The 16,005-nt window shown below is 44.4% G+C and overlaps 1 protein-coding gene across 7 annotated transcripts in view; it reads right to left on the reverse strand.

The window, feature by feature from the left end:
• Window positions 1-16,005, reverse strand: part of LOC116701409 (triple functional domain protein) — an 88,860-nt gene that overhangs the window by 48,058 nt on the left and 24,797 nt on the right. Inside the window, exon 1 of one of the 7 annotated variants that reach the window (XM_032535103.1) lies at window positions 14,088-14,248. The exons of the other annotated variants lie outside the window; for them this stretch is intronic. Coding sequence (XP_032390994.1) covers window positions 14,088-14,157 — 70 coding nt within the window. The 5' untranslated portion in view covers window positions 14,158-14,248. Of the gene's footprint in view, window positions 1-14,087; window positions 14,249-16,005 lie in introns of those variants that run through there. 7 annotated transcript variants of the gene reach the window in all.

Consider the following 16,005-nt stretch of genomic DNA (forward strand, 5'->3'; position numbering starts at 1 on the left):
TACAAAAATGCCCAATTTCACTTTGTACGCAAAACGCGTTCCTTTTTCTGTGTCCACCTGTAATGGAACCTTTACGATGATAGACAATTCGTGGTCCTTGTCTTAGACTGATGGTACTGTTCTACAGGATGCAGAGGGGTGCTTGAATGAGGAACTCCCTTCTGTACGTGCTGTCGTTTGTTGTTGACACAGTTCCACTACAGCACTGTTTGCAGCATATCCCATTTGTGTGGTGGGTAGTTCAGCGACCTGACAGGTCTCCTCCCCAGTCATATTGTCCCCCAAAGTATTGAAGGAACCTTCTTTTTGAGAACCTTGTGGTATTTGTCTCTGCCCTCTACACTTGAAGTTGGGCAAGGCTAGTGTCTAACGAAAACCGTGTCCCATGATCACAATGTCCTAGTCTATTTAAAGTGACAAAACTTGCTTGAACTGTAACTGACAACTTTTGACCAAGACCAATGATTTATTGGGGGTCTATACCCTTGGCCCTTAGATGTAAGATACACAAGGTCTTGACAGATAGATATCACTTTTAGTTCAACTTGAATAATCGAACGTAATGGACCAGTGTTGGTTCCTTAGTTGCACAACTGATCCAGGAAATCGGATTGTACACTGTAATCTATGAACTGTACAGTACATTTCACTGGCACTACATTTTTGCTTCGCTCACATTTAAAATCATCCGGTTGGGGCGGCCAGGCATTTCATACCAGGAGAGTCACATAGAAGCATCTTTATATAATGGCGCACTGTAAGTGTCCTTTTGTCCTCGCTTATTGATGGAGGCCATTGAAGTTGGTCTTTGTACCAGTTTTGTATTAGTGAAAATCACTAGTGGAAATCACAGTCCAAACCTCCTCTTCAATTTATCCTGCCTGAATCAAAAAGATAGTTGATCAGTTGTATAATAAAGATATTTTATAACGTTATAAATGTTATTGAATCCCATTTTTGTGAGAAAACAAATGTTGCGTAAACGTTCTTTTCCCAACGCTGGCAAAACAGTCATATTTAAATTACCTGTAGTTTGAAGCTTCAGACTCTCATGTTTTTCACCAGATTTAAAAAAAAAAAATCCTTCTTAGCTAGTCAGTGCCACACCTCTGGTTTACAAATTATTCTACGGTGGATGATCTGTCACGGAAATCTGTAGCTGGGCATCGAAGGTTGGCTCTTTCTGCAAAGAAAACGCATTAAAAACAGAAGATGATTATTACTTTGTTTTTTATTCTTCAGTACAGAAATTATTTCTACATTCTTTAACAAAAAACATAAAACTTTGATTAATGATGCCATGTTGTGCAGTAAAGCTGTTGTTTACAGACAACATTGACATATAGATGGTCAATGCTTACTTTTGCAAATGTGAGGGAATTATTCACTATTCTTGAATAATGCAATATAATACTCCCTGTCTTCTGAGGTCCGAGTAGCTGTTGCACTGGACCTTGTCAAGAACCTGGTGTACTGCCTATAACAGACTTTGGTATCGCACCTTCAGAGCCAGTCTTTGTCTCAAATATTCCGAGAAAGCTAGTGTCTTCTTCATCTCAGCAACTGGCCCATAATAAATAAAATGAATGAAAAAAGTTACAAAAAACAGTACCAAAACTGCATTAATAGATATGTTGAGTGTTCTGGCTGTAGCTGTATGCAAAACATGCAAATCAGACTGACTGTACAATAAACATAGATAACTTAGTAATTGAAACGGACCATGGCACCCATCATAAGGAATACATTTGTTTGTGTGTGTGTGTGTGTGTGGGTGGTGTGTCTGTGGTGTGTGTGTGTGTGTGTGTTGTGTGTTGTGTGTGTGTGTGTGTGTGTTCACCTACTGCCGTTTCTGCTGTGTAGATTGCCCTCTGGCGTTTGCCTCCCCACAGTAATGTAATGTCCGTTTTTCTACAAATTTGCACAAGGCGACCAGTTTTTTTTGTTGTTGGCTTCACCCGTGAACTCGATTTCTAGACGATGTTTGTATGTTTCTGCTATTCTGATTCTCACCTTGCAAGCCCCGTTTGACGCAGTGTCTGAATGTATCCCACCGTGTGCGTGTAAATCCTTTTTTTTCTACTTTTGGTATGGGGCGTATTGTTTAAATATTTTTTTACTGACTTTGGAGGAGGTCGGGCCGTAATTTCCTCTTCTTCACTACTCGATATTGAATACAGGGCGCTGACATCTTGGACTAATGTTTACCTGTTGTCCCAAACAAGCAGCCGCCTTATTGGTCAAGCACGTGACGATTGTTCCGCAAAGCTCATCACTGGAATGAAAATGAATTACGCAGTAAAGACTATTGCCACTTTAAACCGAATGCAAAATAAACTGAAGGATTACACATGGAGAACTTTTGTTTTCTCGACCAAATTGCCCAGATCTATTTTATTATAAAAATAATTTAGTGTCCCCATATAGGGAATGAGATTAAATATAAAACGTCTTCACCACCTTCAAGCCTAAACGAATAAAATACTCCCCATTTGTCCTCACAATCTAAACAAAATGACTTTTTCTGTTGGTTGACTAATTGATTAATCAACTAACGCTTCAGATCTGATCTCCGCACATAATCTAAGTTGGAATCTAGATAGTTTATTTAACAGTGATGTAGTTTGTATAGACATATTTGCTTATTCCATTCCAGTTTGTATTTTGTCTGATTGCGAATACAGTAGTGTCCAAAAAAAGAGTTTCGGATGTGAGCTTCACACCACTCGTATATCAGGTGGTAATGTCCTACAGCAGGACACCCCCAATCGCTTTGGTTCTACTAAACCCTACAGCTGGTGTTTGTTTATTAGTTTGTAGTCTATGGAATTTATTGGAAATGAAAACCAAAAACCCTTTGGCCCTTCTTAGCACAACATTTTTACATCTCCATCTCTCATCCGCTTTATCCGGTATCGGGTCGCGGGGGCAGCAGCCCAGTAGGGGACCCCAAACTTCCCTTTCCCGAGCCACATCAACCAGCTCCAACTGGGGGATCCCGAGGCGTTCCCAGGCCAGGTTGGAGATATAATCTCTTCACCTAGTCCTGGGTCTTCCCGAGGCCTCCTCCCAGCTGGACGTGCCTGGAACACCCCCCTAGGGGAGGCGCCCAGGAGGCATCCTTACCAGATGTCCGAACCACCTCAACTGGCTCCTTTCGACGCGAAGGAGCAGGCTCTACTCGAGCTCCTCTCGGATGACTGAGCTCTCACCCTATCTCTGGGAGACCCCAGCCACCCTCCTGAGGAACCCATTTCGGCCGCTTTACCCTGGATCTCGTTCTTTCGGTCACTGCAACACGCTTTCATGACCATAGATGAGGGTAGGAACGAAAATTGCCCGTAGATCGAGAGCTTTGCCTTCTGGCTCAGCTCTCTTTTTTCACAACGGTGCATAAACGGAATGTAATACCGCACCGGCTGCTCCGATTCTCCGACCATCTCACGCTCCATGTCCCCTCACTCGCGAACAAGACCCCAAGACTAAACTCCTTCACTTGGGGTAGAGCTCACCCCCACCCGAAGAAACACTCCATCGGTTTCCTGCTAGAAACGCAGGTGGCCTCAGGATTTATGTGCTGATCCTCATCCCACCCTTCACACTCTGCTGCAACAGATCCAGTGGTGCTGAAGGTCACAGACCGATGATGCCATCAGAACCCTATCGTCCGCAAAAGCCGTGATATCCCGAGCCCTCCCCGCCCCGACTACCCTCGTATCCTGTCCATAAATATTACAAACAGGATTGTGACAAGCGCAGCCCTGCGGAGGCCAACCCTCACCTGAAGAGTCCCGACTTACTGCCGAGAACCCGGACACAGCTCTCGCTTTGGTCATACAGAGATTGATGGCCCTAAGATGGACCCCCTCACCCCCATATCCGCCCCAGCACCCCCACAATTTCTCCCGGGACCCGGTCTACGCCTTCTCCAGTCCACAAACACTGAGACTGGGTTGGCATACTCCCAGGCCCCCTCAAGATCCTTGCGAGCGTAAAGATCTGATCCGTTGTTCCACGACCAGGACGGAATCCGCATTGTTCCTCTCAATCCCGAGGTTCGACTATCGCCGAGCCCTCCTTTCCAGCACCTTGGAGTAGACTTTACCAGGGAGGCTGAAAGTGTGATACCCCGGTAATTGGCACACACCCTCTGTTCCCCCCTTTTTGAAAGGAAACCCCACCCCGGTCTGCCACTCCTTAGGCACCGTCCCAGACTTCCACGCAATGTTGAAGAGGCGTGTCAACCAAGACAGCCCCTCCACACCCGATCTTTCAGCATTTCTGGGACGGATTTCATCAATCCCTGGGGCTTTGCCGCTGTGGAGTTGTTTGACTACCTCAGCGACTTCCACCAGGGAAATTGACGACAATCCCCCACATCCTCCACTGCTCTGCCTCCACCAAGAGGCGTGTCAGCTGGATTTAGGAGTTCCTCAAAGTGCTCCTTCCCCGCCCTTTACCTCCTCAGTGAGGTCAACAAGGTCCCACCCTTACTGTATACAGCTTGGATGATTCCTCGCTTCCCCCTCCTGAGTGGGCGAACGGTTTTCCAATCCCACTTGGTGCCGACCGAAAGTCCTTCTCCATATCCTCCGAACTTCTCCCACACCCGCTGCTTGTGCCTGTCCCGCAGATGCTGCAGCCCTTCGTGCCGCGGTACCCTGCAACTGCCTCCGGAGTCCTCCGAGACAACATATCCGAAAGACTCCTTCAGTCGGACGGCTTCCCTGACCACCGGGTCCACCAGGGTGTCGTGGTTACCGCCCCTTGACACCTAAAAACCTAAGACCACAGCTCGCCGCCGCAGCTTTGGCAATGGAAGCTTGGAACATTGTCCACTCAGTTCAATGCCCCCAGCCTCCAAGAGATGTTCCGAAAAGCTCCGCCGGAGTGTGAGTTGAAAGTCCGTCGGACAGGGTCCTCCCCAGACGTTTCCCGATTTACCACGCACACCCTTTGGGCTACCCGGTCTGTCCAGAGTCTTCCCCCCACCCCTTCCAACGGGAGGCCCCTGTCCGACGGACTTTCAACTCACACCTCCGGCGGAGCTTTTCGGACATCTCTGTGGAGGCTGGGGGCATTGAACCTGAGTGGACAATGTTCAAAGCTTCCATTGCCAAAGCTGCGGCGGCGAGCTGTGGTCTTAGGGTTTTAGGTGAATCAAGGGGCGGTAACCACGACACCCTGGTGGACACCGGTGGTCAGGGAAGCCGTCCGACTGAAGGAGTCTTTCGGATATGTTGTCTCGGAGGACTCCGGAGGCAGTTGCAGGGTACCGACGGCCCGAAGGGCTGCAGCCTCTGCTGTGGACAGAGGCACAAGCAGCGGGTGTGGGAGAAGTTCGGAGAAGATATGGAGAAGGACTTTCGGTCGGCACCAAGTGCATCTGGAAAACCGTTCGCCCTCAGGAGGGGGAAGCGAGGAATCATCCAAGCTGTATACAGTAAGGGTGGGACCTTGTTGACCTCACTGAGGAGGTAAAGGGCGGTGGAAGGAGCACTTTGAGGAACTCCTAAATCCAGCTGACACGCCTCTTGGTGGAGGCAGAGCGAGTGGAGGATGTGGGGGATTGTCGTCAATTTCCCTGGTGGAAGTCGCTGAGGTAGTCAAACAACTCCACAGCGGCAAAGCCCCAGGGATTGATGAAATCCGTCCCAGAAATGCTGAAAGCTCGGGTGTGGAGGGGCTGTCTTGGTTGACACGCCTCTCAACATTGCGTGGAAGTCTGGGACGGTGCCTAAGGAGTGGCAGACCGGGGTGGTGGTTTCCTTTCAAAAAGGGGGACACAGAGGGTGTGTGCCAATTAACGGGGTATCACACTTTCAGCCTCCCTGGTAAAGTCTACTCCAAGGTGCTGGAAAGGAGGGCTCGGCGATAGTCGAACCTCGGATTGAGAGGAACAATGCGGATTCCGTCTGTCGTGGAACAACGGATCAGATCTTTACCTCGCAAGGATCTTGGGGGGCCTGGGAGTATGCCAACCAGTCTACAGTGTTTGTGGATCTGGAGAAGGCGTATGGACCGGGTCCCGGGAGAAATTGTGGGAGGTGCTGCGGGGGATATGGGGGTGAGGGGGTCCCTCTTAGGGCCATCAATCTCTGTATGACCAAAGCGAGAGCTGTGTCCGGGTTCTCGGCAGTAAGTCGGACTCGTTCAGGTGAGGGTTGGCCTCCGCCAGGGCTGCGCTTTGTCACCAATCCTGTTTGTAATATTTATGGACAGGATATCGAGGGTAGTCGGGGCGGGGAGGGCTCGGGATATCACGGCTTTTGCGGACGATAGGGTTCTGATGGCATCATCGGTCTGTGACCTTCAGCACTCACTGGATCTGTTCGCAGCAGAGAGTGTGAAGGGGGGATGAGGATCAGCATCTAAATCTGAGGCCTGGTTCAGCAGGAAACGATGGAGTGTTTCTTCGGGTGGGGAGTGAGCTCTACCCCAAGTGAAGGAGTTTAAGTACTTGGGGTCTTGTTCGCGAGTGAGGGGACCATGGAGCGTGAGATTGGTCGGAGAATCGGAGCAGCCGGTGCGGTATTACATTCCGTTTATCGCACCGTTGTGACGAAAAAGAGAGCTGAGCCAGAAGGCAAAGCTCTCGATCTACGGGCAATTTTCGTTCCTACCCTCATCTATGGTCATGAAAGCGTGTTCATGACCGAAAGAAACGAGATCCAGGGTACAAGCGGCCGAAATGGTTTCCTCAGGAGGGTGGCTGGGGTCTCCCAGAGATAGGGTGAGAAGCTCAGTCATCCGAGAGGAGCTCGAGTAGAGCCATGCTCCTTCGCGTCGAAAGGAGCCAGTTGAGGTGGTTCGGACATCTGGTAAGGATGCCTCCTGGGCGCCTCCCTAGGGGGTGTTCCAGGCACGTCCAGCTGGGAGGAGGCCTCGGGAAGACCCAGGACTAGGTGAAGAGATTATATCTCCAACCTGGCCTGGGAACGCCTCGGGATCCCCAGTTGGAGCTGGTTGATGTGGCTCGGGAAAGGGAAGTTTGGGGTCCCCTACTGGAGCTGCTGCCCCCGCGACCCGATACCGGATAAGCGGATGAAGATGGATGGATGTAAAAATGTTGTGCTAAGAAGGGCCAAAGGTGTTCTGGTTTTCATTTCCAATAAATTCCATAGACTACAAACTAATAAACAACCACCAGCTGTAGTGTTTAGTAGAACCAAAGCGATTGTGGGTGTCCTGCTGTAGGACATCCACCCTGATATACGAGTTGTGTTGAAGCATCCACATCCGAAACTCTTTTTTTTGGACAACTTACTGTATTCGCAAATCAGACAAAATACAAAACTGGAATGGAATAAGCAAATATGTCTATACAAACTATCACTGTTAAATAACCTATCTTAGATTCCAAACTTAGATTTATGTGCGTGAATCTAGATCTGAAGCGTTTAGTTGATTAATCAATTAGTCAACCAACAGAAAAAGTCATTTTGTTTAGTATTTGTGATGACAAATGGGAGCATTTACTTCTTTTAGGCTTGAAGGTGGTGAAGACGTTTTATATTTAATCTCATTCCCATATATGGGACACTAAATTATTTTTATTCTAATAAATAGATCTGGGCAATTTGGTCGAGAAAACAAAAGTTCTCCATCTGTAATCCTTCAGTTTATTTTGCATTACGGTTTAAAGTCGGCAATAGTTCTTTACTGCCGTAATCATATTTTCATCATCAGTGATGAGGCTTTGCGGAACAATCGTCACGTGCTTGACCAATAAGGCGGCTGCTTGTTTGGGACAACAGGTAAACATTAGTCCAAGATGTCAGCGCCCTTGTTATCAATATCGAGTAGTGAAGAAGAGGAAATTACGGCCAGACCTCCTCCAAAAGTCAGTAAAAAATATTTTAAACAATACGCCCATAACAAAAGTAGAAACAAAAGGATTTTACACGCACACGGTGGGATACATTCAGACACTGCGTCAAACGGTGGCTTGCAAGGTGAGAATCAGAATAGCAGAAACATACAAACATCGTCTAGAAATCGAGTTCCACAGTTGAATGTCCAACAAAAAAAACTTGTCTGCCTTGTGCATAATTTGTAAGAAAACGGACATTACATTACTGTGGGAGGCAAACGCCAGAAGGGCAATCTTACACAGGCAGAAACGGCAGTAGGTGCACACACACACACACACACACACACACACACACACACACACACACACACACACACAGACACACACACACACACACACACACACACAAAATGTATTCCCTTATGATGGGTGCCATGTGTCCGTTTCAATTACATAAGTTATTTCATGTTTATTTTACAGTCAGTCTGATTTGCATTGTTTTGCATACAGCTACAGCCAGAACACTCAACATATCTATTAATGCAGTTTTGGCTTAATGTTTTTTTTGTAACTTTTTTCATTCATTTTTATTTATTTATGGGCCAGTTGCTGAGATGAAGAAAGACACTAGCTTTCTCGGGAATATTTGAGACAAAGACTGTCTCTGAAGGTGCGATACCACAAGTCCTGTTATAGGCAGTACACCAGGTTCTTGACAAGGTCCAGTGCAACAGCTACTCGGACCTCAGAAGAACAGGGAGTTATTATATTGCATTATTCAAGAATAGTGAATAATTCCCTCACATTTCAAAAGTAAAGCATTGACCATCTATATTGTCAATTTGTCTGTAAACACAGTCTTTACTGCACAACAATGGCATCATTAATTCAAAATGTTTATTGATTTGTTAAAGAATGTAGAAATAATTTTCTTACTGAAGAATAAAAAACAAAGTAATACATCTTTTCTGTTTTTAATGCGTTTTCTTTGCAGAAATGAGCCAACCTTCGATGCCAGCTACAAGATCTTCCGTGACAAGATCATCCACCGTAGAATAATTGTAAACCAAGAGGTGTTGGCACTGACTCAGCTAAGAAGGATTTTTTTTTAAATCTGGTGAAAAACCATGAAGATCTTGATGCTTCAAACTACAGGTAATTTAAATATGACTGTTTTTGCCAGCTTGGGAAAGAACGTTTACGCAACATTTGTTTTCTCACAAAAATGGGATTCATAATAATCATATTTTATAACGTTATAAATATATCTTTATTTATACAACTGATCTAACTATCTTTTTGATTCAGGCAGGATAAATTGAAGAGGAGGTTGGACTGTGATTTCCACTAGTGATTTTTCACTAATACAAAAGCTGGTCTACAAAGACCAACTTCAATGGCCTCCATCAATACTGCAGAGGACAAAAGGACACTTTACAGTGCGCCATTAATATTAAAGATGCTTCTATGTGACTCTCCTGGTATGAAATGCCCGTGGCCGCCCACACCGGATGATTTAAATGTGAGCGAAGCAAAATCTGTCGTGCCAGTTGAACTGTACATTGTACAGTTCATCAGATTGTACAGTGTACAATCCGATTTCCTGGATTATAGGTGCAACTAAGGAACCAACACTGGTCCATTACGTTGATATTCCAGATGATTTGAACCTAAAAGTGATATCTATCTGTCAAGACCTTGTGTATCTTACATCTAAGGGCCAAGGGTAGACCCCTAAATCATTGTGTCTTGGTCAAACGGTTTGTCATTTAACAGGTTCATCGCAAGTTCTGTCACTTCTAAATAGACTAGGACATTGTGCATCATGGGACACGGTTTTCAGTCTAGACACTAGCCTTGCCCAACTTCAAGTAGTAGAGGGCAGAGACAAAATACCAAAAGGATTCTCAAAGAAGGTTCCTTCAATACTTGTGTGGGACAATATTGACTTTGGGGAGGAGACACTGTCAGGTCGTGAACTACCCACCACACAAATGGGATTATGCTGCAAAAGTGCTGTAGTTGAACCTGTGTCAACAACAAACCGACAGCCACTACAGAAGGGAGTTTCCTCATTCAAAGCACCCCCTAGCATCCCTGTAGAACAGTACCATCAGTCTAAGACAAGGACCACAGAATTTGTTTCATCGTTAAAGTGTTCCATTACAGGTGGACACAGACAAATTGAACACGGTTTCTGCTGTACAAAGTGAATTGGCATGTTTTTGTAAAGTTCATAGATGCATAAAGCTGCACAATACTATACTATACTATCCATACCTTGCTTCAAGGCACTTTGCAAAAGTTAGCACTGTATTATCTTCCAGTCATCGAGTCTTCACCGACAGAGGTGTCAACAGTTAAAACAATTGTGACACAAAGTGTCCAAATTGCTGATCAGCTAGAACTGGACCATATAGTGTTAGTTTTTGACCAAGCTATATACAGTGCCTTGCGAAGGTATTCGGCCCCCTTGAACTTTTCAACCTTTTGACACATTGAAGGTTGCAAAAATAAAGATTAAAATTTTAATGTTTGTGAAGAATCACAACAAGTGGGACACAACTGTGAAGTGGAACGAAATCATTGGATATTTTAAACTTTTTTAGCAAATAAAAACTGAAAAGTGGTGTGCATGCAAAATTATTCGGCCCCCTTGCGTTAATACTTTGTAGAGCCACCTTTTGCTGCGATTACAGCTGCAAGTTGCGTGGGTATGTCTCTATCTTTGCACCTCGAGAGACTGAAATTCTTGCTTCCTTGCAAAACAGCTCGAGCTCAGTGAGGTTGGATGGAGAGCGTTTGTGAACAGCAGTTTTCAGTTCTTTCCACAGTCTGTATGGGTTCAGGTTGGACTTGATGGCCATCTAACACCTGGATACGTTTATTTGTGAACCATTCCTTTGTAGATTTTTCTGTATGTTTGGGATCATTGTCTTGTTGGAAGATAAATCTCCGTCCCAGTTTCAGGTCTTTTGCAGACTCCAACAGGTTTTATCAGAATGGTCCTGTATTTGGCTGCATCCACCTTCCCCTCAATTTAACCATCTTCCTGTCCCTGCTGAAGAAAAGCCACAGCCCAAACCATGATGCTGCCACCACCATGTTTGACAGTGGGGATGGTGTGTTCATGAGGAATGTGGCACCAGGGTGTTTTTACATGCACAACATGCTGCACCAGAACATCAAACTGTAGTCATCAAGAGCCCGGATACTGAAGTGGCAGTGATTGCTTTGAGTGTGCAGACAGATTTACCACGTAGGTTGTATTTTCTTCATGGTGGTTGGGAACAAAACAAGGCGCATTGACTTAGCTATGGTGTTGTCAGCTCTTGGCACAAGTGTCTGTTTGGCACTTATTGGGATCTATACCTTCTCAGGTTGTGACTCTACAAGTGCCTTTAATGGCAAAGGCAAAGGAAAGGCATTTTCTGTTGCTTGTGAGAAAGACAAACATCTGATGCAGTTACAAATGTGGGTAGCAGTTTAAACCTAAAACGTTGCCGCCTACCACGATGCAAGATACAAAGCATTCTGCATGGCGTCGTCAGCTTTGCCAGAACTATCCATGCCCCTGACAAGTGACGCCCTTTACCAACACTGCAAAAGGGCAAACTACCAAGCAGCCATAATGAGACATTCTCTGAAAAGGTATAACGTGTGCCCCGCCCCCTTCACACGGTGGCAATGGATGGCACCTCGAGGATGGTGAGTTAACAGTGACCTGGGTGACTAGAAATCCTGCCCCTGGAAGTGTGCTGCAGGCAGTCCACTGCAGTTGCAAGCATAGTAAATGTGCGACTGGAAAATGTTCCTGTCTTGTACTGCTTTATGTCGTTGCCAAAATTGTGCAAATGTTTCACAGGAAACAGAGGAAAGACCTTCATGGGATGATGGCTCTGAGAGTTGAAGGGATGATACCGATGAGTTAATATGCGCTGTGTAATAATTTAAGTTGATTTTGAGCTTGTAAAGAATCTACTGTAGAATGGTCAATTATTTTTGCAGCATTCAAAATCATGCGCGACACGGTAGCGTTTTGAGTCATTTCAGCCAACTTGGGCCCAAGTGTGGTTCTATTTTTTACAAATGTGCTACTTTCACACTGTCTCAAATGTTTAGGCACATGAATAAATGTCAGTGTGAGAGATTTGTTTTTTTTTACAAAATGAATATAAAGTTGTAAACAAAACCAGCCGCAAGAGTTTCATTTTTCCAAATTCACAATTATATACATTTCATGGATTGTGTCAAAAAACTATTTTGTATAAGTATTTTGCGGAGAACTTTTAACATGAAGTCGATAATGCTTTTGTCTATGCCAAAATTCATTTAAACAGCAGTGCCCAGGTTTGGGAACAAAAATCATGTTCTAGCCACTTTTCCTAGTTCACCTTATGGCCTAGTTGATTGGTTTTACGTGATGGAAAATTAAACATCTTTTGGTTCTGGGTGGTTTGTAGGACTAAAACAAATTGAATATGTCACCCTAGATTTTAGCAAACTGATTTTCTTTTGACCATTTTCTGACATTTTAAAGACAAAAAGGCTAAATGAGAAAATTAGCAGATGATCACAAGTTCCCAGGGACCAAGGGGACATCTTCAAATTTCTCATTTCTGTCCAACAGTCATAAAAAACAAAAATGTTAATTTTACTAGCACATAAAACAGAGAAATCCTGACATGTAAAGAGCTGGAGCCAGACAATGTGTGAGCATTGTGCATGATAAATAACTTAAAAGGTTTATTAATTATAAAAAATTTGTTGCAGATTATTTCCCTGGCAATTGATGTCATAGCAATCAGTTCATCTTTACCCTTCTTCATATAGTCTAATTTATATTATTCTATTTCTAACAGTCGGGTATAGTTGTCCTGTTTATTGCACTACATGATTGCACCTTGCTTTTGTACCTTGCACCGCATGTCTAGTGTGAATGTTTGCTTCACTCCCACTGAATGTTGCATCATTTGTTCTTTTTTGTTTTGCACCAGGGAGCAGCAGAAACATGTCATTCCTCTATATACGCCTGCTTTACTGCACTGTATACAGATGGATGACAATAAAGTTAGCCTGAGACCTTATCTTAACCTGATTCTTCGCAGCTCTACACAGCCTACAAACTATACTGTATTATCAGACTAAATTATTCACAGTGGCAATGTCTGAACCATTGTTGTGTGCATGAGGGTGCAAGGCAACATGTGCACACACATGGATAAGTCAGCATCTTTTCCCCATAGACAGTCTAAAAAAAACATGTACTAGCTTCTCCAGTCAGCACAGGCTCAGGTCTGGAGTTGGTGCCCGGGCGCTGTAAATGGCTCCCCACTGCTCCCTTGAGGGATGGGTTAAATGCAGAGAATGAATTTTGCTACATGTATGTGTATGTGACAATAAAGTACCTTTACCTAGAGCAAAGACAATCTTTGAGGTTTCCCACAAACTTGTTGTCTGATTGGCTGGCTGCCATCAGGGAGTGGGATAATTAAAAAAAAACAGGTCAAGCTGAAAACCACTGTGCGTGTGTGTGTGTGTGTGTGTGTGTGTGTGTGACAGAGCGTTTAGAGGGAGAGAGAGCATACAGTGAGTGCTTTGTAGCTCTGTGTGAATTCACTACTGTACATTTAACGGTCAGTAGGTTAAGGTCTGCCGAGATACACTCCATCCTTTGTAAACACCCCAAAACACAGACACTAACTTTTAAGCTACAAAACCTTTCCTTCCTTCTAAGCACCCTTGCTCCCCCCCCCCCCCCCCCCCCCTTCTGCAGATCAAAGTTCAAAAAGCTCCTTTATCAATTTTTTTTCAGTTAGTGATCTTCTACATCCTCCAAAATGTCTCTGAACAAGTTCCAGAAAAGTTGCAGCAGAAAACATTCTGGATTTTTGATGCAACAGTTAGTGAAGAATCTGGCGGCTTTGCCTCTTTTATGATTCATGATTTCAACTTGCCTGATTGGTATTACCTAATAATAACATATCATTTTCTGCTATTAAATGGGACAATGTGGTAACACAAAAGCTAAGTGTAACCACACAGACAAATCACTTACCTGTGCTCTGGAGAAAGTGGCGCAGCAGCTAAATATAGAGTGGCCAGGTGTGTTTCACACACCCACGCACCAATATAAAGAGAGTACAATTAATTTCACTTTCTGTCTGGGGCAAAGGAGGGATGAGGAGGAAGAGTAGAAAAAGGAGCTGATGGTGATGACCTCGTGGTAGATCTATGATGGTCTCCCACCCACCTACTACTCGCAGCATTGTACCTGTAAGTTGGATGAGGGCGGAGTCTGTCTGGGCGTACCGCCACTCGTGATTGGTTGCCCAGCAAGACATGCTCGATAATTCATCCACAAATAAGAAAAAAGACGTCTGCTACCATCAGCTAATGATAGACTGACGGGAACCCAGTCCGCTGTGGGCAGGGATTCCTGAGGAGAGATATTCCAATCCAGCAGACAACCAAAACCACCCATTTTGGTCTGCACGTCAACGCAGAAAAGCTGGTGCAAACATTTCCGAGCAGCAACAGTGCAATCGGTGTAGTTTCAGAGCCCATCAGCACACTGTGTGAATGCAGAGTCAGTGTGCACCCTATGTGGCATTATGTGAGCTGCTAATCTGCCTGCCTTTTGGAAAGGCAGCTTCATGGAGTTAATCCTCAAGGTGTAGAGGGGGCAATAATTATAATATGCCTGCACTGCATTTGTGCACCTTAGGAAGCAGCTTAGCATCAGAAGGGAGACTTGAGATAGATGGGGAGAACCCTTACAGTGCAAGGGAGGCTTACATTTAACCCTTATACGGTATTTGGGTCAAATTGACCCATTTCAAGAAAAAAGGAACAAGTTAAAAAATGTTCTACCTGAAATCAACGGCCATTCCTTATTTCCTGTGATAAACATGTATTCCTGACTCAGAACATTATTCTGGATATGACACTTATGTTGTTTCCATAGTGGATTTTTAACATGAATTATAACCTTATGACAAAAAACAAACCCCACTTCCATTTTTAATTGTGTTCTAGTAGAGACTGATGCATTCCCTAAACATATATGTTACCTCAGCTGTTGGAAATTGAGATAAAGACAATATTTGTTAATAGATTATGAAGTAAAATTTTATTTCAGAATTGTTTTTAAAACCCCAAATAAGTCCCGGGACGGTTTGACCCGAGGGACACAAAGGTGAAGACAACACAAGGGTTAACATCGAATCTTCCCTCACCTGCTGTCACTCCAGTAGAGCCACTCAGTATTTGACTGTGGTTGGACACATCTGTATGTGTGTACGTTGGGGTTGGGATGAGACACCCAGCTCACGAGACGCGACAAGATTGGGTTCTCGAGCTTGAAATGAGACGAGATTTTAACTTAAGTGAAGAAATAAGACTGGAAAAATAGTCACAAAATGAAAAAGAGAACTGAAAGGTTTTGCCATATACTCAAAATGACTGGCTTCTCTCCAGTATAACTAACAGTTACACCGTTACTTATTCCATATATATAGTGGAGAGAGAGTCTCTTCACTCAGAGAACCAAGGTTACAACATAGGTAAGCGTTTTCTGGCAGTAGTTGAGACAAAATGTTTTTACTAGAATTTGTCATTGTACGGTAGACATATAGAAATAACGCTCGTTTTACTGTTTCACAAATAAATTACCATCAAACACTCAACCGATGATTTTTGTGAAGACAGATGCTCTTTTTATCCTCTACATTTTATTCAATGCAGCACTAAACAAGGAAGTAGGTTACTCTAGTATCGATCTATGACCATTATAGTACAAAGAGAGAACATTTGTCTTTGTTTAATTTCGTTAAAAGGTAAAGATAGGTTTTGCTGTCCACTTCCCGACTCATTTTGACAGAGAAAGAGAGTGGTCTGCGCGAGACAGCACCACACTGAACTAAATGCTGCGGACATGTGGGTGTCTCGGCCAAGACAGTAGAACGAGAGAGGGACAGAGTGCGGCGGTCATGGCAGCAGTACTCTCTTACGTTTTTAACGCTGGGTTTTACAGGCAGCTTTTTTCTTCAGCTATCACTCAGCAAAAGTAAACTCTGAGTCAACTTTGTTGGACGGCCGGGGGATTTTCAATTAGGCAGCATCGCCTCTAATACTGCATAATACGCTGGTATCGATAAGTACTAGAGTTTATACACCAATCCGATACCACG

The sequence above is a fragment of the Etheostoma spectabile genome, chromosome 14, assembly GCF_008692095.1.
Source record: "Etheostoma spectabile isolate EspeVRDwgs_2016 chromosome 14, UIUC_Espe_1.0, whole genome shotgun sequence".
Lineage (NCBI taxonomy): Eukaryota > Metazoa > Chordata > Actinopteri > Perciformes > Percidae > Etheostoma > Etheostoma spectabile.